The 23,728-nt window shown below is 45.6% G+C and overlaps 1 protein-coding gene across 1 annotated transcript in view; it reads left to right on the top strand.

Moving 5' to 3' along the window:
* Positions 1-23,728, top strand: part of PRKCH (protein kinase C, eta) — a gene marked incomplete at its 5' end in the record, with an annotated part of 119,233 nt that overhangs the window by 15,590 nt on the left and 79,915 nt on the right. Inside the window, one exon of the mRNA XM_009891217.1 lies at positions 12,111-12,174. Within this exon, the coding sequence (XP_009889519.1) occupies positions 12,111-12,174 (64 nt within the window). The remainder of the gene's footprint in view (positions 1-12,110; positions 12,175-23,728) is intronic.

Here is a 23,728-nt window from a genome sequence, read left to right as displayed (position 1 = left end):
TCCCTGTGTCTCAAGCAGGTTCTCTTCTGTAAGACACCACCCATATTTGATCGTTTGCTTTTCATCCTTCTGTCTCAAATCATTTGACAGATCATCTTGCAACACGGAGTGTGAGAGGAGATGCGGTGGATTACTACTGGCTGAATATAAATGCTAGTCCTTAATAGTTTCAGTGTTAAGAAACTGCCAGGTGGGGAAGCAAGACATCACTGTGATTAATTCAAGATCTGGAAAAAGTGGTCAGAGCATAGGTGCTTAGGCTTCTCCATGGTGTTACAGCCCATTGCTGGATCTGGGTTTCAAAAGTTGCTGGAATTAATCCCTTCTTTTTGTATCCTCATGAAGGATGAGTAATGCAGTGAAGGCTTTAAATGGAGATATCTGTGATGGGAGCTATAGTTCTAAAGACTGGCATGCCAATGAGACGTCATTTGAAATCTTATGTTTTTTCAGAAATATTGCAGATAACTTGATTTTGCACGTTAATTAATTGTGATAATGACAAGGGTGGTGGTATTGTGTGCCTCCTGCTGTCAAGCTGCAGGCATTGAGATGCTTATCGCAACTCACTCCATGATCCTTTTTTTTTTTTATTTTACAGCAACCTTTAGTAGTAATCAAGCATCATAAATAGCTGGACTCTTCCAGCAGATTGTCTTTTGCTATACCACCAGGATTTAACTTTTTAACTGTTATTAAAAAAATGGGATTTGGCTCTTCAAAAGTGAGTCTCTGACAGAAATGATTGGAATAGCAGAAAGTTGTGACCTTTCCCCTTTGTACCTGGGATGTTCAGAAATCTGATGGATTATATCTGGAGGACTAAGGGATTTTAATGGTTCATTATCTCATCGGCTGTGGCCTCTTTTTAGAAAGAAGAAAGAGCTATTGCACAAAAATGAAAAGCAGCAGTACACCAAATGAATTATATGTAGTAGGAAGATATCTTAGAAATAGTGACACACCTAATGGAGACTCGAATAAAAAGAATTTCACAGAAGTTTAAGATTATGCAATAAAACCTATGAATAACAAGAAAGTATTTCCCAGCACCGAATACTGGAGAAGAACACAAGTATGTAAATGAGCAAAGTGCTGGGGAGACAACTCCGAGGGGCTCTTTGCAGAGTATTGCAGCTGGTTTAGGGGTCCACAGTTCCTTGGAACTCAGCGTTGAGGGCCCTGGCTGACATTGCACAACCCAGTGGATTTCCCCTAAGTTACACAGCGCTCTCCTGCTGTAGCTGTGCAGTGACGATTCATGGGCGACCAACAAGTGTGCCTTGAACACAGAACCTCCCACTGTGATGCAGGCTTTGGTGCTTAATGTGAAGTCGTGAATGATTCATAAGTCTGCCTAGATTTGTTAATAAGGTCAATTAAAACTGTAGGTGAATGCCATGCCTTGGATGACTTCTCAAGACGAAGAGCATCGGTATTGCTTCTCTGCCCAATCTTTTTGTTTCTCCTTCTGTATTTCTGCCTGGTGCCTGTTCTGTTCCTCTTTGGGCAAAACCCAGGTCTCTGGTGTATGCTGGCTGGTGCATGGGCTACCTGGGCTCGCTCCCTTGCTAGCCCTTTCCTTGTCGGGGGGGCATTGCATCAGTGTTAAGCTCAGCTATCTCAGCGTTTTACTTTGAGGAAACTCCGCTCACCAACTCACTGCTATGGCTCTCGGAGTGTTTCCAAATGGGAAGTGCCACCAACTTGCCTGCTTGGCACCCGTCAGTGATTTATTTATTTCTTACTGTAAACAGCAAAACTGGCACAACTTCCTGTTTTTTTTTCTGCCAAGTTATATTGAGTTAATATGTATGATGGAAAATATGTTTGTTGATCATCTCCAGAACTTGGAGATAGAAAACGGCATTTCCTGCTCTGTGCACTCGGTGAGAGACCTAAAATGTGAGCTGTTGGCATCACGCCTTTGCAACTCATGTCTCCAGAGTGTAATAGCTAAAACGGTGTCCCAGGGCTTCATAGCTGTTGAAAGGTTTTTGTTTTGCTGGTAATAACTGGTTGTTGAGGTTTGACCAGTTGTTACTGTTAACTGAATGGAAATAGAAGATTTTTGTTTGTTTTTGGGGGTTTTTTTGTTTGTTTGTCGAAGCACTGAAGTTCTCTGGAGAGCAGAGATCCTGTCCCGCTTTCAGCCTCTTTTACCTGCAGTTGCATATATAGCTGTTTGCAAGCAGATTTCCATACATTGCGTGTGCAAAGCTGATAGCCCGATACCAGCTACCGAATGTGTGCATGAGTGTATTTGCTGTAGTCAAGTGTTCAAACGCTGAAAACGAAGCCCTGTGTTTGCCATCCTTTCATTTAGTGGTCCTGCCTTCATGTCAGTATCTGCCTGTTAGGCAAGGAAAGTAATCTGCGATTTCCCCCCCATCCCTTAAAACAAACAAACAAAAAAAAAACCACCCCAAAATAACTGTAGGATGAAGGCAAGAAGAGTTGGGAGAAAAATCCAGTGGTGGACTGGACATGGTGGTGTTTGGCATGGTATTACGAAGCAAGATGCATGTTTAACACTTTTGTGCGCAGCAGAGCTAAAGTTCTGCTTGTGTGAGCATGTGGTGGGAAAAGGCAGAGTGTGTCCTGCCCACATGATTTTGGTTTCACGTGGCCTCTGGCCGTACAGGCTGTGGGAGGGAGCAGGGGGAGGCTGCACGGAGGTGCTGAGAGGTCCCCAGGGAAAGGTTGTCCTGCCCCCCACCCTGGCTCTCTGCGGTCAGTGGGGTTGCAGAGGATGTCCGGGGCTCTCTGCCTGACATCTCCTCTGGCTGCCGTGTACAGTCACTAAAGCAAATGAGATGCTGTCTGTCGGCCAGGTGGAAAAGTGGAGAAGAGCCTCCTGCAACTTGATGTCTCCTAGGTGCAAGGTTGGTTTAGAGCAGGTGTTTTGCCACCGTGCTCCTATCCCTTCCCCAAAGCTTTGCCCGAAAAGGGGGGACCTTGGCGTTCCAGGGCTCTGTATCCCAGTAGTGCTGCTCCATCAGCTTACCCCCTCTCGTTGCACAGGAGCTGTGGGCCAGTGGCCGCTTGCTGCAGGAGCCGCGTAGGATGGGAAGCCACACGCTGCAGCGTGGCTGCACCCCGGGGACTGCAGAGCCGCCTGCGGTGAGCTGGGACTGCACGTCCTGCTGTGAGAGCTGCCGACAGCGAGCTGGCAGCAGCCTGTGGGACCACCTTCCTCCCTCCCCTGACCCACAGGCCCGGCTGGGGAGGGTTGACGGCAAATCTCCCCGTTGAATCGAGAGGGGAAGGCTCCAAGGTGGGCGTTTCAGCGCCTGCTTTGCTGGTTGTGGGCAGTTTGCAGTCTTGTCCCATGCTTGGCGTGTTCTGCACCCTCAGAAATTGGACCCTTGCCACGCGGGTCCGGTCTTCTTTCATGTTTTCTTCTCGGCCTGTTTGCCACGCTAGTGCTTTCTAGCCCCACGCTTCTCTTGGGGTTGTTCGTGGAAACCCTCCTTTGTTGCAGACTTCAGTGTGTGCATGGGACTTTTAGATTCTCCGCCGTCCCCCTTTTCATTTTGAGTTTCACTTAAATTTCTGAAGGAATGAGTTCTTCCTCAGTGGTACTGTTGGGGTCTGTGCAAGGTCTTCAAGAAACTTCAGTACTGTGGGACTGATAAACAGGCAGTTGGATACCCTTGGCCTGCCAAATAACTCAGGAAAAAGGGATCAGAAATCCCTCCAGAGAGGAGTAGTTGGGTTTTTTTACAAAATATAAGGAGAACAAAAATGTAATAGTCCCTGGACAAATTGTGTCTCCCTCTGTCTTTTTAATGTTATACCCCTACAATTATATTAAAGAGCAGCGACCTTGCAACTCTTACTCATAAATCACTGTTTTAGAGGTGGGATTTGTCAAAAGCAGTATAAGTTGGTGTAACTCCAGTAGGAGCAGGGTTTGGCTCATGCTTTTGAAAAATTTTTTTTTTTTAACATTTGAAATTTCCTTTTTAAAATCCATATTTTATTTGTAGCCCTTCAAGCAGGTTTTCTTGGTAGAAATTTTCACAGGATAGATATCTTGTTGCAGCCCTTGCTCTTCCTACCTGAGCAAATCTTCTATTGAGGTGGGTAATCTCTTGGATGAAACCAGACTAAAATTGATTAAAGAGTCCAGGATTGGCTAAGAGTTATTAGTTATGCAGGATTGTTCATGGCTGACGCACAGCTTGTAATTATGCAGCTTGACTGAAAACAAAAGTAATATTTTAAACAGCTGTCCTGGAACAAAAAAAAAATTAGAATGACAATATTAGAATAATAGCTGGAAGAACTGGTTTATAAGAGTTACAAGAGAGACTAACTTTCCACCCATTTGTGGGTTTACCTTCAGAGCTTGAACAGACAGCAGCAGTAGTTGTTGGAAAGGTTTCTTTTTTCCCCCTGAAACTTTGACAGTTACCATCACTTGCAGGAGACAGAAGTTTTGAGCTTTTGTCCCCTGCCAGGGGATGGCCAGGCTGATCCCCAAGGGACCAGATATCATCTTTAGGTCTAATTATGCATTTACTGCAGTTGGAATCAGTGAGCTGTGAGGGCTTCGGCACTCTGAATTCGGCCCGATGCATGGACCTACCAATGAGAGGTGGGACTGGCAGCCTTTCCACAGCGCTGTGTCACACTGTACTCTTTGTTTTGAGACCTGGCATCAAAATTAAATTTTGGTGGGAGCAGGGAAATGCTGCTGTTTGGCAGTATCAGATTCAAAGCTCAGGTGGAACAAGAGCTGGGGTCACTGCCCTTCACCAAATGGCATCTCCAAGGGCCTCCCCTGCACAAAGCTTGCTATGGGTTTTTGAGAAACTGTCCGTGTCTGCCCTTGGCACTTGCAGTGGAAATTACTGCCCTAAGCACTTGCCAGCCTTTGCAGGAATGAGAAGATACTTGGCACCCTGCGTTTTTTTGTTTTTTTGTAGTGTTGTTTTTGGTTTTTTTTTTAGGCGCACTGATTTGAATCTTAAAAGTTGCATGCTGTGCATTTGTAGGAAGACTACTTTAATCTGTTGGTCTGGAAATGCAAAATCCCTTTTGTTCTAGAGAGCCCTAAGGATTTTTCAAAGGTGCTTGACTTGATAGACAGGTGTCTGTCAGCCTTGAAATGTATAAGAGGGACTGATTAATCCAGACACTGTGTATTTGGCTGTTGCTGCTTGACCTGTCCAACAAAGGCATGCTCAGGTGGAGGTGCTACCTTATTAAAATACAGAAAGATCTCGCATTCCATAAGCATGATCTGTTAGGAGCTTAAACAAGAAAAATTAAGTAACTAGAGGCATGTGAAAAACCAGCTCTAGCCTAACCCAGACTTTCAGCTCTTTTGACTGTACAGAGCCTTGGGAATTGCCTCTACAAATGAATGATTATATATGCAGTTCTGTTAATTAAATTTAAAAATTGTGTAGGAAGTCCAAAGATATAGCTACTTGTTTAGTTAAGCTAATTAAGTCTCCAGGTAGCTTTTATATTTGCTTTATTCACTGCAACTGTCTGGCTTGTTCTGTTTTTGAAGCCACGTCAGCATAGACATGGCTTAGAAAAAGGTGGTACTTCTAGGATGCTTACTGGTTATGCCTGTGGGGAAGAAAGGACAGAGCAGCAATGGGAGAAAGGATGCTCTGGGCTCCAGGGTAAATGCAGTCATCTTTTGTGTCTGATCCAAAGACAAGAAAAAGAGTTCCACTGATTTCAGTGTACTTCAGATCAGTCTTCCCAGACAAGGCTATTGGGGGGGGGGGGAGGAAGAATGTTCTGATCTTGTGTTTGCAAGAATTAATGTTTGTGCCAGGTGCAGCGTTGAAGATGTCTCTTTATGCGGGAGGTCCGCCTCGTCCACCTTGTCTCCATTTTGGAGAGCGAGCGACTCACAGGCAGGCAGCTACCCTTCATATTGCCTCTTCCCATCCGCGACGAGATTTTCACAGAGGCATGCCAGGCTCTCTCAGCGGCTGACTGACTATACCTGCTCTTCGAGTTCAGTGGATGCTTCAGCTGGGTGTTGATATGTTGCCTGAGAGATTACCCTCCTTCTGAATTTGTTTTCCAAACTTCTTCCATTGAATGAATCACGCACGACCAGTTTTTATTATATGTGTGAAGGCATATGACTAAGGAGTTCTGTTTCGGTCTCCCCACATCTACTCGCTACCGAACTAGCTTTTTTTTCTTTCTGTAATGCAGGGAAGGGGAGTAAATAGCACCTGCATAGTTGTTGGGAACAATGTGGTACAGTCCTTTTCTGGAGGTGTGTGAGATGGTTGACTGGGGCCCCTCCTTGTGGGAAACTGATCCCTTGCAGCTCCCTTTGAAGTCACGTGGAGCTGCGCGATCTCAGCAAGTTCAGGCATGGGGCACCGTGTAAGTGGTTTGAATTAGGAGTGAAGTCCTCCTCGGTCCTGTGTTCTGCCTCGCTGCCAAAGTGTTGCCTCGCACAATGGAAACGTAATGAAACCACAGCTGAACTTGTCGGTCTTTACCTGCTCATTTCCAGCTCACTTGCCAAAATCCTTCAGCGCTTGTTTTCTTTTAGGTATGGCTGTGAAGTTCAACAGAAGTTAAAGTGTATGCTTAGCTCTCGGCCAAAATCTTGTGTTGTTCTTAGAGATACAAAGGGGGTTCCTGAGCTCCAGCAGTTGATCTTATCCACCCTTTGTGCTATGGAGGAACATGCTGTCTTCCATTTCCTTGAACTAGAAGAGAGCCGCGATTAAAGGCTTTACTACACTGATAAGCACACTTTCCTCTCCCAGTTAGCTAAAACTTGGCCAAGTTACCTCTGAAACAGGCAGAAGTCGATGTTTTTCCTCCCAGTTGTTCTCTGGGGGATGAGGCTGAGGATGAAAGTGCCGGAGAGAGGGGAGGGCGATTACTGTTTACAGCTACGCTTGCCAACGGTGTGATGCTGCACACAACCAGTTTAGTTTGACTTATTTGGAGATCGGTGTACCTCATAGCATTCGCAATATCATGCATGCATAGAAATTCAGACTTCTCCTTAGCTTCTCCTAATACAACAGGACTTTTCCCACTGCGGTGCATCTCCTGCTCTGATACTAAACCTCCCAGGCAGAATTCTGCAATTCCGTACACATGGTTACATCCCTGTATTGCTTACCTACTATAGTATGATAGGAGTTCCCCCTTAGCATCATCTGTACTGCCTTCAGGCTGTTGAGTTTCTCCGAGCCTCTCTTGCTTTCTTTGAGAAACAAGATCAGCATCAGCTGCTTTCTTGATCCAAACTGATTGCATGGTCTGCTATGGACTCTAATAATTCTGTCAAGAATAATACAAGAAAAAACCATAGGGTTTTTTTGCCTTTAAGCAGCCATTCTCAATGCTGGAAAGAAAAGAAATGAGAAGCAAAACTTGGTGTATGCGTGGTACTTGTGTTACATGGGCACAGCTGTTGTGAGGCTGGATCCCGAGGGTGTTCGCTGATGCTGGGAGGTACCGACATCACTGGAGCCTTGCCGGCGCGCAGTCGGGGCCTGGGCCGCCAGCCAGCCGCCGCTAGATAGGGTTATCCCTTCCATGGCTGGAGGGCCAGTCCTTTGGCAGCTGCTTCCTTTTGAAGTGCTCAAATCTTATTAAATAACATAGCATAGTGAGAAGTAATCTCAGTCTGTGAAAGTAGGTGCTAGCGATAGAAGTTCTTCAGTGACTGAAGAGATTGAAGGAAGGCTTATATTAGGAGTTCCTCCTTTTGAGGGAGAAGTAGGGTACCACGCTCCTCATCTGTGGGTATCTGGTTTCAGATTGTTATGGGCATGTTTCTGAGTGCCCAAATGTGGCTGCAGTTGCTTGCTGGCTCGCTGAAGCTCTGCCACAGTGCGTGCTGTTTTGTAGCCACAATCCAAAGCGTTGAAGGCAGTAATGAAGGTGTAAAGCAGGGGCAGGAACATGGGGAACCGAGCGGCAAGGATGGCTGAGGTTAGCCCCGGGCTCGGCAAGCTGCTTGCTGTGCACGCTGGCTCAGCCCAGGAGCATCCGTCTGGCTGCGCGGGCACCGGGGGTTGTGGTCCTGTAAGTGTGAGGAGCTTTCAGGAGCTAACTGCACCTCCATGTTGTGGGGCTGTGGTTTGGGGGGTCCGTGCGATGGCGTGAGGAAGCACGTCCCGTCAGGTGAGCCTTGCTGCCCGGGAGCTGCTTGATGGTCTGATCGCGGGCAGGCTCGTGGGAGGGCAGGTCTGCGATCAGGCATTTTCCTTTCCTGTGGATGATTTTTCTGTTTCAGGCACTTTCCATGGGAAAAGTTTTGGGAGTTGATCTCAGATACTGTGTTGGGTGCTACTTAGCTGGTCAAATTTAATCTTTAAAGGAGATCACAGCAGGTCCAAAAGCCAGACTTTTATCAGTGCTCTATTAATTTTAATTATTTAATTTCATTGTATCTTATCTTTTGTTATTGCTGTTGCTATTGATTTAAGACCAGAGAGACTATTAAGACCTAATTTAACCTCTTGTATAAGACAAGATTTCACCATCTGTCCTGTATCCAGCTGGATGCTGGTGTGCCAAAGATGTTCTGCTTCTGCAGCTCCTGGCATGCTAGGGCTTCGTTTTGGAGCCTTTCAGCTGTAATGTTTAATTAGATCACACTAACGTGTGCCATGAAAAGATCTTAGGCGTAGCTAGATCCTCTTTATTGAGTTCTGTGGTATAATATGAGTGAGGCAGATTAGTCAGTGGAGGGTCTTTACTGGTCTTTAATCTTGGAGTCTGGAAGGGAGAGGGATTGTTCTATAACTGTTGTAAATCTTCTGCTATTACTTTCAAAACAATTTTGTTTCTGTTTTGTGAAACTATACTACCCTGGACAGGAGAATCCCATTTGCACAGGTGGAGAACAAGATGCGTCACAGAGTTTGGACCAATTTTTGTTTGTGCCCTGTGCCGAAAGTGGATGATGCTTTTGTTGCATCTCCTGGTCTCAGCCCAGCTGCTTGTATCTTGACAAACCTTTGTTTTTAAGACTAAACAGAGAGTGCAGGATTTGTTCTGTATCCCATAAGAGATCACATATCTCGGAAGAAGTGTGGAAAGATCCTCTTTGTAAATGTGAAAGAGGTAGTCTAACGTAGCACTGTCTATGGAGACTGGCAGAGAAATTGTATGAACTGAAGAATGATTTTTGGAAACATAAGTAAGGATTTTCCCATAAAATCTGAAGTCTTGATATCCCATAAATCAATTTGGGTGACTGTATATGTGTATATATGTTATAGACATCATATATTTTTGAAAGAACCATTACTTTACAAAACTGCACATCTCCCCAGTGAACTGAAATTTAGGCAAAAATGGTGAAAATTATTGCTGGAGTTGAAGTTTATTTGGGGAATGTCTTCCGTTTTAATGGAGTCAGAGGTCTATTTAAACACAGTTCCCTTAAGCCAGTGTAGTAAGCAGCCTAAGCAAACACAAAAACTAATCATAGGATCGTCTAGGTTGGAAGGGACCTTTAAGATCGTCGAGTCCAACTATCAGCCTAACACTGCCAAAACCATCACTAACCCATGTCCCTCAGCACCATGTCTACCCATCTTTTAAATACCTCCAGCAATGGCTGCTCCACCACTTCCCTGGGCAGCCTGTTCCAGTGCTTGATAACCCTTTCTGTGAAGAACTTTTTCCTCATATCCATCCTAAACCTACCCTGGTGTAACTTGAGGCCATTTCATCTTGACCTATCACTTGTTACTTGGGAGAAGAGACCCACCCCCACCTCGCCACAAGCTCCTTTCAGGCAGTTGGAGAGAGCAATAAGGTCTCCCCTCAGCCTCCTTTTCTCCAGGCTAAACAACCCCAGTTCCCGCAGCTGCTCCTCATAAGACCTGTGCTCCAGACCCCTCACCAGCTTCCTTGCCCTTCTCTGGATACACTCCAACACCTTAATATCTGTCTTGTAGTGAGGGGCCCAAAACTGAACACAATACTCGAGGTGGGGCCTCACCAGTACCAAGTACGGGGGGACGATCACTTCCCTAGTCCTGCTGGTCACGCTATTTCTGACACTAAGCCAGGATGCTGTTGGCCTTCTTGGCCACCTGGGCACACTGCTGACTCATATTCAGCTGGCTGAATATGAGCCAAAGCTAAATATTTATTTTAGATAAAATATTGGGTAAATATTGAGTCAAAGCTAAATATTTAACTTAAATTCTCCCTGTGAAATTGATTTATTTTGTTTGGGTGGGTTTTTTTTAGTGGAAAATATAGGGTCCATAAAATCAACGTTTTGATAGGATTTTCCCAAGCAGTTCTAGCTTCCCTGTTTTGTATCCCATTGATAGAGATGTGTCACTTCTGGACTACAGCTGGAGCCATGTGAATAGGATATTCTCTCATCCTTTCTCTGAAAACATTTGCTCTGCGCATCCTAAGAAATTTGGAGTAGTTTAAAAACAATTTCTCTACTTCTGCCACAAATTGTAGGCTAGGGAAACGTAAGGGGGGTGATGTGTGCCATCTCTGCTTCTCCATCAATTGCTCCAAAAGATTGTTTTTTTCTCCGCTTTTGTTGGCGAAGCTGCAGTTAGCATCCCTGGGAGTGGAGGTGCCATCAGAAAGCGCTGCTATATCTTAATTCTGCAGAGTCAGTCTGGTTTGGACACCTTCTTTCCCTGTTTACAGCCATGCAGATGCTTTCTGTCCATGTGTAGTATGGTAGTAACGGCTCCTCCGTTAGATATATAGAGTTCAACTTTCTCTTTTACCTGTATCTTAATGTTATTCCCTTAAAAGAACTGGTTGGTGCATGGCAAACCCCAGGCAAATATTGTCTGGATTAGTGGTGGTCCCTACGCTGTGGCTCTGGGAGCTTAGGCTTGTGGTTAGAGGTTGACTTGAACGGTGTCATGTGTGTTAACACTGCTGAGGAATCAAAAAATCAGCAGGATACACTGTGTGTTACCTGAAACAAAAGAAGCCTGGGCTCATCCTCCTTTCTCACAGGACTGGGAAATATTTTTCTACTCCACAATGCATACTGAGGTGTATTCAATTCTGGGCGCCTCCGCGATGAACCTTGGTGCTGCTGACTTGCTTCTGGTTTTGCCAGACCGAGGAAAGGTGGCTGTTAAAGAGCAGAGAGAGTTTGAACGACCATTTTTAGCTATTCCTACAGAGAGGTCTATTTCCAGAATTTCTGTTCTGCATGGGTTGTCGATACCCATGAGGTGCAACACTCCTCTTTGCCAATTTTAACCTTGCAATTCGGGGGTGTATGGGACAGGGTGTGTGTGTGTGTCTTTTTTTTTTTTTTTTCTTTTAAGTGAGATTTCTGCATGGCAGCCTGACACAAACTTCAGGGATCCTTATTTGTGATTTTTGCTAAAAACTAGCTGGTGAACACCAAAAAACCCAACCGTACCAAACCAAACCCAACCCAAAAACCAAAGCAAGACCTTAATTAAAAAATGTAACTAAAAATAAGAAAGCTACTAACCGGAAAATAAATACCTTCTTTCAAGGACAGGTTGACCGACACTGGGATTGAATTTCTGATCCCTAAAATTATATTCTGTATCCCTATCTAAATTAGATTATATGACAACAAGTCCTTAGGTAACAGCACTGACAGTTACCTATTTTCTGTGATTTAAGGCCAAAAGGTGATTTATGTAAGAAATCGTTGTTTACCACAGCACTGATGGGATTATGAAAGAGTGAAACAGTTTCGATGGGATAAGATGTAACAGGGAGGAGATACCTGTGTAATTCACCAAACAGATATGCATGGATTTTTTCAGAGAATTGTGTGTGTTCAATGTTACTCCCGCTTCATTTATCTGACAAATTGGAACACTATTAACCAGATATTTTTTTTTTCTTTAATTTCTGTTTCCTTTAGCAAGGTTGAAATTGTTCAGCCCTTCTAGGAAAAAGAAGGAATCAAGTTCTGTATTTCTATGGAACCTTGAATGCTGAACAATTTGAGGCATGGATGCTTGATTTACTGTAAATCTAAGAATGTGCATGTGACTATATATAGGGCTTCAATTATCAAATGTTGGCAGTATTTATCATGCAAAATCCCGAGAAGAGTCTTTGCCTTGAAAAACAATTTTCTAATGTTTCCTTTACTTTTTTAGGTGGATTTGGAGCCAGAAGGCAAAGTGTTTGTCGTCATAACCCTCACAGGCAGCTTCACGGAAGGTAAGGGAATTATTTTTGGCTTGTTTACATTAAGAGCTGGACTCTGGCGTGCGCTCTTGCCATCAGTTACCAAGCAGTATATAAGCGAATGGCATTCTTCACGCGGGCCATGTGCTGTGGGGCGCGGGAGATTTCTTGAGTAATGGGGGAAATCTGGAAGGGGCTGTTTGTAACGGGTTGAGCTGTGTGTGCCCTCGGCTCTGCTGCTGGTCTGATCTCGGATCCAGGGAGCCAATTCATGCTTGATCTGGTTTATTTATCTGAAGTTGTCCTTCAAACGGATTGTTTTTGTCACTTGTACTTTTCACCTGGGTGCCTCTTGAAGGGCAAGCTAAGGAGCATGTAGAGCATGTTTAAAATAGAACATGTTTAGAACATCTGGGTGATTTTTATTCCATAATGATTCCCATCTACTTCATGTGCATTTCTGTTTCCCGAGTTCACTTTGCACAGGAAACTTAGAAGATTTTTAGTGCAACAGCTGCCCTGAAAAAGCATCTGGGCAGATTTTTTTTCCCTGTAACTATCTTTCATAGTGTGATGTTTTTAATTTCCCTGTTGCTTACCGTGATACCAGCTATGAATATGGATATGACCTCTTCTGGAGGAACCCAGGAAATCTGGGGTAGGGCTCAGAAAAAGGTTATTTTCTTCAGACCTACACCATGGTTCTTGCTTGTTTTAGCTGTGGCCTCAAACTGCATTTACTGGGAGCATTTTCTGTACAGAAGCCAAGAATCAAGGCAGGATCTGCTCCGCTATCCATTACCAGCAGCCTGGGAGAGCTGGATTTTTAATGCTTTCCTCTTGTCCTGCCCCAGAAAACTGATTGCTCAGCACAAAGGCTGTGCCAGAGGCTGCGGCACAGGCAGCCCCCCCTGCCGTGGGTGCCGCTCCATCTTGGACGCGAGGAGGGTATGAGCTGGAGGGGCGCTTCAAGGGTTACGGGGCAGCTCCGGTCTTCTGCCTAGCAGTTTCCATAGCTCACACCTTGTGCTGGGTACCCAGGCCTGTCAATGCCCTGCTCTATGTTTTTCAAATTTGGGTTCGAATAGAAGCTTGTGCTTTACTTGGATGCTTTTGGGGAGCTGTCTTGCTCGTGCTGAACTGGTGGCCTGATGTGTGCTGGGGCCTGGGCAGCTGCTTCATGGGGAGCTGCTGCGTCAGAGGAGTGGGTGAAGGTTTTGGTTTTCTTTGGGTGGCTTACACCCCAGGGAGCGCTCTGCTCCTGGCGGGATAGCTGTTGTCTTCTAAAGCATTTGAGCCCAATCTGGTCTGTAATTGATTAGGGCTACTAAGATGATTAGGGGATTGGAGCATCTTTCTTACGAGGAAAGACTGAGGGACTTGGGTCTCTTTAGTCTAGAGAAAAGAAGACTGAGGGGGGATCTTACCAATGCTTATAAATGCTTAAAGGGAGGGTGCCGGGGGGGGATGGGAACAGTCTTTTTTCAGGGGTGCCCAGTGATAGGATGAGGGGTAATGGGCACAAACTTGAATATAGGAAGTTCCATCTTAACATGAGGAGGAACTTCTCTACTTTTGAGGGTGGCAGAGCACTGGAACAGGCTGCCCAGAGAGGTGGTGGAGTCTCCCACACTGGAGACATTCAAAACCCGCCTGGATGCCATCCTGTGCAACCTGCTGTAGGTGACCCTGCTCGGGCAGGGGGGTTGGACTAGATGATCTTCAGAGGTCCCTTCCAACCCTGACCATTCTGTGATTCTGTGAGCTCATACCTGTGAGCCCAGCAAGGGTTTGCAGGGAGATGGTTTCTGCAGCAGCAGCAGCACCCCCAGCCCTGTGGTGTGGAAGTGGTGGCAGGGTTTGCAGACCCTGTGTGCAGCTGGGGCTGCTTTTACTCCTACGGACCAAGGACAGGGCGTAATCCTGCTTGCAGGAGGGATGTTAGGAGGGAGACCTGAACAGAAAGCCTGGCTGGCTTTGACTGCTGAGGGAACGTATGGTCCTGGAGTGATGGAGAAGACAAGGAGTATCACACCCTGGCACCGCAGCAGGGCAAAGAGGACCAGAATTCACTTTTCCAGTGAAGTTCACTTTTCATGTAAAGCTGGGCAGGCCGCATAGCATCACTACAGCTTTCAGTTCTTTATCTGTCAAGTAGCAATGGGTGTTTTTCTCTGCCCAGTTGTTAACTCTGGGGTCTGGGAACTGCTCTCACATTTATCCATGTGTAAAATGTTAACAGATCACTTATCCTTTCTCCTCTGGGGAGATGTTCCCTACAACTATGCTTTCACAGGGAGACATGAAGATCACTTTTGCAGGTTAATTTGGGAAAAGCCTGAGAACAGGGAGACTGCAAAGGTGTGCTAGGGGGGCATGGAGGACTTTTTTGCCGGTCCAAGGCAGTGGCTCTTAGGCATCAATAGGGATGAAAAGGACATTAGAAAATGGCTTTAATTCCCTGTGATACAGCCGATGATGGAGAGAGTTGTATTGAGATCAAGAAACTAAAGGGTTTACTAACCAGCATGGCAGTTTGTATCCACACACAAGCGCGTGATGCTTGGCCATTTAAGCCAGGGTTGAGCAGCGATGGTGGGCTTGAACATAAATCCAAAGTGTGGTTCAAACTTGTGGTGGTGGCTAAGCACTAAGGTGTGTTGTCAGTAAGGTCTCAAAGATGAGAGATGGAGAATGCAATGTTTGCACCACTACTGCTTTCCGAGGAAAATGGGAAATGTTGGAAATAGTTACTTCTCTTTCCTCTGTCATTATTGAGGATGTGTGGACTTACAGAACGGGAAGATCAAAGGCAGTTCTTGGGACTAACCAGTCAAGAAATCCCCTTGTGTGGTCACATTTGGAGTTTCCAAGAATAGACATAATCCAGGGCCAGCCAGACTGCAGATACTAACTTCTCCCAGTCATTGGGAAGTAGCGGTATCCGACAGGGAGAGGTTTCCATCTCAAAAGTGGTGAGGCCCCTTTCATAACATCATGTTTTATTCTGATTTTCTCTCTTTTTTTTTTTTTTCTGGAAACATGGAGGCTTGGAATTGTATGTGGAATTCAAGTTTTTGGGAAGAAATCTGGGATTAACTCACAACTTGAAAGCATAAAAAGTGGCTTCCCACTTATTTGCCCTAATCTGGAGCTGCTCCGGCATCCTTATTATTAGTTATGGCTAACATGGCAGAGATCGCTTGAAGGCTATTTGTGTCTGCGGTACACAGAAAACCAAATGTTAGTTTGCATTAGACCCCATCAGGGTAGAACGTAGACCCGTGGGGAGTTTCAAGCAATATGATGGTTAGGACTTCTGATCATTTTCTTGTGACTTACGAACGGTTAAGTGTGTAACTCTGGTGCGTTCCCTGCTGTGAGAAGGATCCAGCAACAGTGATGTGGTGCTGCAAAAAAATCCAAACTCCAGCAGGTAAAAAACCCAACATGGCAGTATCTGTAGACCAATTTTTCATGCCGCTCACAAGTTTTTTTTAGCAGCTCTTGCCTCACTGCTTTCAGTAGACCGCGGGGACAAAAGGATAATGTAGTGGAGTCAGCCTGAACTGTGGGGAGCATCTTCCCTTGAAAAGCCTCTGAGAGCCACTAAGCAAAGGTTGGAGGGTCATTGCCTACTGCTGATCCTCATGCTGTCAACACATGATTTGTCTCAGAGAAGTTTTATGCCAAGCTAGTTGTTTTGCTTACAGAAGTAGCCAAATTCAGGGTCTCGGCCACCACCATCTAAATCCAGTGAAGTAAAAGCCCCAAAAGTGGCTAAAGAGGAGGGGGAAGGCGGGGAAAAAGGGGGAAAAAAAACGCCCTTAAAACCCAAGCAAACAAAAAAGCCTGAGATGTTAGGCTCACCTGAGACTGAATTATTTTGTTGTCCCAGAAAGCTTCCCCAAAATAGACAGTCCCAGTGGTGTTAGCAGCGTGTACTTTCTTTAGCTTCAAGAGTGGGTGGTTGGTTATTTTTTTTTTCTTTTTTGTTGTTGTTGTTTGATCAGAAGTTCTTTTGACCAAAAGTTTAATTTAGTTCTGCTTCCCTACGGTGGGGATAGCGGAGAAGGGTGGCACTCCTGCAAGGCGCACAGCATGCCTGACAAGCAGTCATGTACCATCAGGATGCGGGCAGTATAGAAAATGTACATCTGGAAAGAGGTTAGTCCTTTGTAGGTTCCTCTATGGCTGTTCTGTCCATCAGTGTTAACCTGCTGTTTTGACGCAGGGAAATATCCCTGTTTTGTGTGCAAGAAATACGTGTAATTTTTCAGGAAGAGAAAGGAATGGAGCGATAGGAAGCGAGGAAAGTCTAGCGAAATTATCCCTGCCTATCTTTATTTTCTTTGCTGAATATATTTGTTGCTGTGCTAAGCTATATCTGATTATATTAACTCCCCTCATTCAGCTGATATTTCCTGTGTAAAGTGAACCAGTGCAAAATTAAAATGAAAATCTCCTTACCTCAGGAGGAGATTACCTCTCCAAGCATGACTGTGTCTGTGCTAGTGGTGCTGGGTCTTGCTGGGGTGGAAGGAAGCACCCTCTCCTCCAGCCATGTCCCTCATTGACCTAAGAGATGTTTCACTCCAGGCTGTTTTATAGAGAAGGTGAGGACTGACTTCTGCCTGCCAGATTTCAGGCATTGCCTAGGGATTTATTCCGCCCTCAGCACCTCCCTTCCTCAAAGGATTTTATTCAGTCTTTCCTGTGTTTTCTTTATTTAACCCTGCCTGATAATGGGATTTTTTTTTTAAGTCATCAAAAACATGATTTCTTTTTAAATTTCCTTATTCTTTTTAACCTGGATATTGCTATGGTTTTGCTGCTGATGGTGTCTTTAGCGTTTCTTACTCCCCACCCCATCCACCTTGCCCTTTTCTCCTTTTAAAAAAAATAAACGTGGCTTCTCTGTGAGATCTGTCTTTGCAGTGGATGTGCCTCATCCACAAACGTGAGGCACGTTTTCAGCTGAGGAGATGGGATAGGAGCGCAGCGCAGTGTGCTGTGTGTGGGACCAAGCAAAGCTGTAGCTGTCGGAAGGCAGTTCATCTCTGCCCAGCCCTGGGGACCACAGGAGCTGTGGTTTAGCTGAACTGTTAGTGTCCTCCCACCCTCCCTGTGATAACCCCTGTGTGTGCCAGGATTTCTGAAATAATCCACAACTTCTCAACTTTGTTTTAAGACTCCTTTAAAGGAAAATTTCTGCTTTATTGCTCCCTGAAACAGGTAGTGTTGTGTGGGGTGTAAAGTTCCCTAATGTTGTTCCTCTTTTCCTAATTTTGGCCATAACCATTTCCAGGTGGGCATCTTCTGAGTAGGGTCTTCTTCCTCACCACTCCTGGAAAGCACCTGGGAGCACCCTAGAAGGAAGACACTGTTGACTGGGGGCTATTGCAGTTCTCCAGCATGGTGTGCCTGAGCACTGTTTCTCTGTGCTCCCAGAGTGTTATCTAGGTCCCCCTGGCTCTGGTTGAAGTTGGCGTGGTGCCTCTAAGGAGACTTTTTCTCTGAGGCTTGTATTATGTTGCGACAAGTGACTCTGATGCTGTCAGCATCCCCCATTGGGTGTTGCACAGTTGGTGTCAGTGGCATGGATTCAGACCTGCTCTCCATGACTTGTCTCTCTTTGCTGCTGAATACCAGTTTCAGCTGTGAAAGGGCAAGATGTGAATTACTTTCTTCCTGGGCAGAGGGTGATTGCTTTGAAATAAAAAGCCTTGCAATGAGTGTGGGTGAACTACTCCTCTTGTTGGTGCTTCTGGACACCTGTGAGAGAGCAGGTGAATCACTCTCACCTTGTGAGAGGTGAGTCAGGGTGTTTTGCTGCAGCGACGCCAAACTGGGCACTGAGAGGCCCCAGGTATGTGCCTGAAGGACAGCATGAATCTCTCTCCCTTGCAACACTGGAATCCCAGAGCAAGTTGAGCCTCCACGCAGCTTTCCCTGCAAGGTGTGTTGCTGTGCCCTCAGTTTGCCACCTCTCTTGCTATTTGCTCTTCTTAATTTAGAGCAAAGCTAATTAAATTAATGCAAAGTAATTATTTGACTGAATTAATGAATGAAGCAAGCCCTGTAGAAAATCAAGTGCTTCTGTTTTAGTGTTTCGAACTCTTGCAATTTGCCTTTTTTTTTTTTTTTTACATTGTCACTCAAAGTGATAATTCTAGCTTGAAGTTCAATTTTAATTTCAGCGTTGTGAGGTAAGTAATGGTTGTTTCTTTTCTTTCAGTGTCAGGAAAGACAAAGACAAATTTGAGTTCTGGGCAAGAAATAGAACAACGAGAATATTGAAAAGCCAAGTGACTTGGTAGAGCAGATATAGCACCCACTACTAAATATTTAATGCTGGTAGGCTTTGCAGCAGCAAGGAAGCCTGAAAATGCCTCTAGAGCAGGAAATGCTCCCGCATTTGCAGCTGTCGCATCATATGTTTGGGATGGTTTGTTCTCAAGCATGACAACTTGTAGTCTTTTGCTGTCATTTTTCTTGGAACACATTTTTCTAACATGAAGTGTTTTTTATCTTAAGAAATAGCATTTCCTCAGCCAGGCATCAGTAAAGATCTGCAGCCTTAAAGTCTCAAATGGTATACAGGCATTGTGCTAAGACGGTCCTTGCTCTGTGCTGTGAGGTACCTCCTCAGCCCTACAAAATTTCTATTTACAGATACATTAGTAGATTCTTGCACAAGAGGGAGAAAAAAGATGTTTACGGGTCCTCTGTAAACAGCAGTAATGCCTTTTTTCAGCCTTTTTTTATAGTTAGGGGAATAATTATTGGAAGCTCGGAACCAGGAATGAAAAATGCCCTGTTTAGGCATGTCGTAGACACCCTCCAGAGAACCTTCTGATCTAAATAGGCAGTATCAGTGAAGAATAGGATAAAGAAAGTTTTGCTGTCTTTGGTTCACAGTCTGAGAACATGGAAGTTTTTAATGTCGAGGCCAAAGTCTTATGTGGCAGAAAGCAGCAGGAGACATGTTTTTCTATATCCCTGTGTTTTTTCCTAATGCCTACACTTTTTCTAATGCTTTACACTTGTCACGTTCGTGCATGCTGCAGGCAAGGGATCTCCAGATGCACTCCATGTTGGTTCAAATGTGTATTTCCAGATGCAAATAGGTCCAAACAATGTTGAGTCCCATGGGGGAGAAAATACACCCTAAATGTACTCTGGAGAAGATTAAGCCCTTGCAGAGACCAGGCATGGTTGTCCACAGATGCTGTTCATCTCTGTTTGGGAGGCAGGTGAACTTCAGTGGATCCCCAACCTTGCTGGAAGATGTCAGTCAGGTTAAAAAGTAAAACGCAATTCCAGAAGCTGATCTTGGAAGTCCTGAGCAGGTATTGTTCTCCTGGAGGTCAGACTCTGCAAACCTGCACCCAGAGATGTGTCAGCCAAGCCAACGGGAGCAAGAGCGGCTCTGTCCTTGTCATGAAGCCTCTGTGAGTGACGTGCAAGGATATCAAAGTGTCTCAGCAACACTGAAGATCTCAGTACAAAATTTCAAAGTCCGAGAGACCGTGGAGAAACTCTTGGAGATCCTTTTTCACAGGGACGAACCTTTGGGCATTCTGAGAAACGTCCTTTGGGCTATGAGATGCCATTAGGAGAAAGGGCTGTACTGCATCTTCCTGAGCACTGCCTTTCATTTGCCCTGTTCAAGCCGACAATGGCATGAGAAGGGGTCACTGTAATGAGAGACAGCCCAGCCTTGCAGGATAGAAAAAGTAGCTGAAATTGGAGATAATGAATAATTATTACTGTTTATGGTGGGAGGATAGTGTGAGCACTTTTTTTATGTGAAGCCTTCAGATATTACCTATTGCATTTCACATTTAAATGTAGCAGAGAGAACCCAAGTGTTTTTTTGCACCCTGGAACTCTGACATCTCACATATGCCTCTCAGTTTAAAAAAAAAAAAAAAAAAGATAGAAAAGGCAAGTTTAGTAAATTCTGAATTTTCACAGGAAAAAAGCATTTTGACAGGGGAAAACAAACAAAACTCTTTGTTCCTGATTGCTGAAAGATTTAGGCCCTGGGAAATGAAGTTGTTTGCTTGGTGTTATGGAGGGACTCTAATGCAGAGCCAGGAGATGAACAGCACCCCAGCCCACTGCATATCCATCAGACTACCTTTATTGCTTGGAAAATGATCCATTTGAGGTGCACAGCTATTGCAGTGTGTCTAATGCTGAGAGATTTTCAGCAGTAATTTATGGTATGCCAAAATCTGCCTACTGGTTAGATATCCAGACTCTGTAAAAATGCAACAAACAGCAACATCAGGGTTAACTTTACTTCCTCAGTGGGATGTGTTTTGTCTGGGCTCTGAAACCCAGATATAAATATGCAAGCTTGCAATCTGCTCTGGGATTTCACTGTTCCTGGCTCTAATGAGGAACAGAGATTTTTGCTTTATTTTAATGTGATTCCTGGAAGAAGTGACGGTGGTTCCCAGAGGAGCTTAGATCTGTCTACTTGGCCTTGGAGGGCAGAGCTGCGCGGGAGCGGGTGTTTGTGCTGCAGCGAAGCAGGGTGGCAAATGGGGGCTGGAAGGAGCAGAGCACAAACCCTGTCCTCAGCTGCTGTGCCCTGCGCTGGGGGATGCTGTTTGATGGCCATTTCCCTCCGCACCCGTTGCGGTCAAGGGCACCTGTATGATGCCCTGGACTGGGATGAAGGGTGGATGCCCCATATACCAGCACACCTCCTGGCTGTGCCTGAATTCCCCTAGACCACAATTTGCAAGGTAGCTGACTGATGAAATAAGGGAATGGCTGTCCAAATGCTCCAGTAGTTTACGTAGGGTCACCCTGTAAATCTGTAGCCGAAACCACAGAGGAGGAAAAAAAAAAACCCAACCAACAACGCCCTTTTTTTTTTTTTTTTTTTTTTTTAACCTCACCTCCACCAACTATCAAATTAGGCTGTGTCCCATTAAATATCCAGGTCTGTCAACTGTGGCTGCTGGAGGAGACTCCTAATTTAGGTGGTACCACCACAGGCAAGGGTTTTCCTTGTGTCTGGCAGCCCAGTCTGTCAGGCATCCAAAAGTCCCTGTCACCTATACGGGGCAGTACTGGTCTCATTGTATGAGCAAATCTGCTGGGCCTGTCAGCATTGGAGGGTGTGTGAGGTAATAAGATGCTGTTGTGCCACAGTGCTTAATTACCTCAACTTACCTGGAAGGTATTAATGCATCATTAGTGCTTGGGGGATGGGGAGGAGGCAAGTTTCCCTCTGGCCCTGAAGACACAAGGAGGACCGGCATCATCATTCTGCTGCGTGTTGAGGATGTCGTGGCTGTCAATTCCTGCACCTTGATGGAGAAGGGCAGAGTGAAGCAAAATCTTGCTGATAGCCAAGCAGAATGGGATCTTCAGCCTTAAGCGAGCTGGTGTGGAGCTTTAGGAAGAAGAGCCCATCTCCCAGTGGCGGTTTCAGAGGTGAATCCTCATGCTCACGATTTATACACCTCTGTTTTGGGTTGTTCCTGAGTGTGTCCAGCATAAAATGCTGTTTGCTGCTGTTCAGTGCCAGCTGTGTTTTTGTGTTCTGGAGTGCTTCAGAGAAATGATTGAGTTGTTTTCCAGAATGAGATGCTGAATCAAAATAGAGCTTTGAGCGAAGAGATCCTGATGTTGTTTTGCCAGGATGACCTCAAGCTTGGCAGAGGAGAGAGTGGGAGGGCTGAGAGCCTCTGCCGTCTCTGTCTGCCTCCTGCTGTCTTCGGGAAAATCTACCCATTTGTGATCTGGGAGAAACTGCATTAGATCAGCATGGCTTTGAGGGATGTGGATACCACCTGCACTGAGCAGGTTCCCACCCTGGTGACTGTGCCTCCTGGCAATGCCGACAGTGTTGGTAGCTGCAGATATGGGACCGAGGTGGTTTCATAATTGAGGGTAAATCTGTCTGTCTGAAAAGGATGCTCTCGGGTTTCCCTTTGGCTGGCCTTGCATGGGCCAGTTCTGCACCAGCTGGCTGGACTGGGGAGCCAAGCAAATCCGGAGCAGGGGTGTGGGTTGGTTTTGAGCCAGATCAGTCCTGTGATTGAGCTCAGTGCTGGCCTGGGGTGCTGTGGTGGGGCAGGAGTGGGATCCATGGTGGTGGCATGGAGGAGGGCAGGAGGTCTGGCTGAGCAGGTGTCCTGCTCTCCATGTCTGCTGGGACATGGGGCAAGGACAGTGAACGGTAGAAAGACTGGGAAGAGTCACTCGGAGAAGGAATAGACCTGTAAGAGTCTGGAAGAAGGACAGAGAAGAAACATAAGGAGAGATAGAAGGAAGTAGGAGACTGGTCTGGGGAGTGGTGATGGGTGGGTATGTGCAGGAGCTGTAAGGCAAAAGCAGCTTAAAGAAGCTCAAAGTGTTAAAGAGATGGGAAAGGGAGAATATGGACAGATGGATGGTAGAGGAGCTGCAGAGGATGAGGAAAGGCTGCAGCAGCAGAATTGTGACGAGCAAAGCCCAGTTCTTGCTGGAGTCTGGAACCAAGTTTTTAATCCCAGAATCTTAGCTCTTTTCTGCCGTCTAGCTGTCAAACTTGTTGAGCAAGTGTGCCTGTCTGTCGCTAGTACTGGATCTGCACAGCAGAGCATAGTCCTTTTCTGTGAAGTATCCTGCTGTTAGGATTCCCTCTCTTCTTGGAGCTGTGTGTTTGAGACCACAGCTGTGCTGGTGAACCAGGACTGTGGAGGGGAGAGGCTGCTCCAGTTGATAAACTTATTTCAAATCATAGTTTGTGTTTAGAAAACTTAAGAAATCATCTTAAAAACAAACCCCTTTTCATTCAAAGGATGTCACTGATGTTACAAAGTTAAACTCTCAAAAGTCAGGGAATGCTTAATTTTTGTGTCTAGAACTTCTCCTTCCTATCTCACAGAATCACAGGATCTCCTAGATTGGAAAAGACCATTAAGATCATCTAGTCCAAGCATTAACCTAACACTGACAAGCCCACCACTAAACCATGTCCCTAAGCTCTATATCTACACGACCCTTAAATACCTCCAGGGATGGGGACTCCACCACTGCCCTGGGTAATGCGTTCCAATGCCCGATGACCCTTTCAGTAAATAAATTCTCCTTAATATCCAGTCTGAACTTCCCTTGGCAGAACTTGAAGCCATTTCCTCTTGTTCTTTCACCTGTTACTTGGCAGAACAGGTCGACTCGCACCTCTCTGCAACCTCCTTTCAGATAGTTGTAGAGAGAGCGGACTTGAAGATGAGCAGGAACAGCAGCAGACGAATGTTTCTTCTCCAGCCTGCCCAGCTCAGAGTACTCAAGTGGTGGGTGAGGAATCTGGGGCCTCAGTCTGGTCCTATGCATGTTTTTACCTGCATTGTCTCTGGTCTTGTTTTTCCTTGCCTTACTCCACATTCACAGGTGAAATACAAGTTCTTCAGAGAGAGGCTTCAGAGTAGCATCCGAAAGGGCTGATGGCAATTTGCACACCAGGGCCATGGTGTACCTTAGCTATAGAGGCATCCTGTGCTCCTGCAGTGGGCACGTAGGGCTGAGTCCAGCGGTACACATGGCTTCCAGCTGTGCTTTAAGGAGGAGTGCCGAG

Source organism: Charadrius vociferus, unplaced genomic scaffold (genome assembly GCF_000708025.1).
Source record: "Charadrius vociferus isolate BGI_N301 unplaced genomic scaffold, ASM70802v2 scaffold308, whole genome shotgun sequence".
Taxonomy (NCBI): Eukaryota; Metazoa; Chordata; class Aves; order Charadriiformes; family Charadriidae; genus Charadrius; species Charadrius vociferus.
This window is presented reverse-complemented; position numbering and strand designations above follow the sequence as displayed.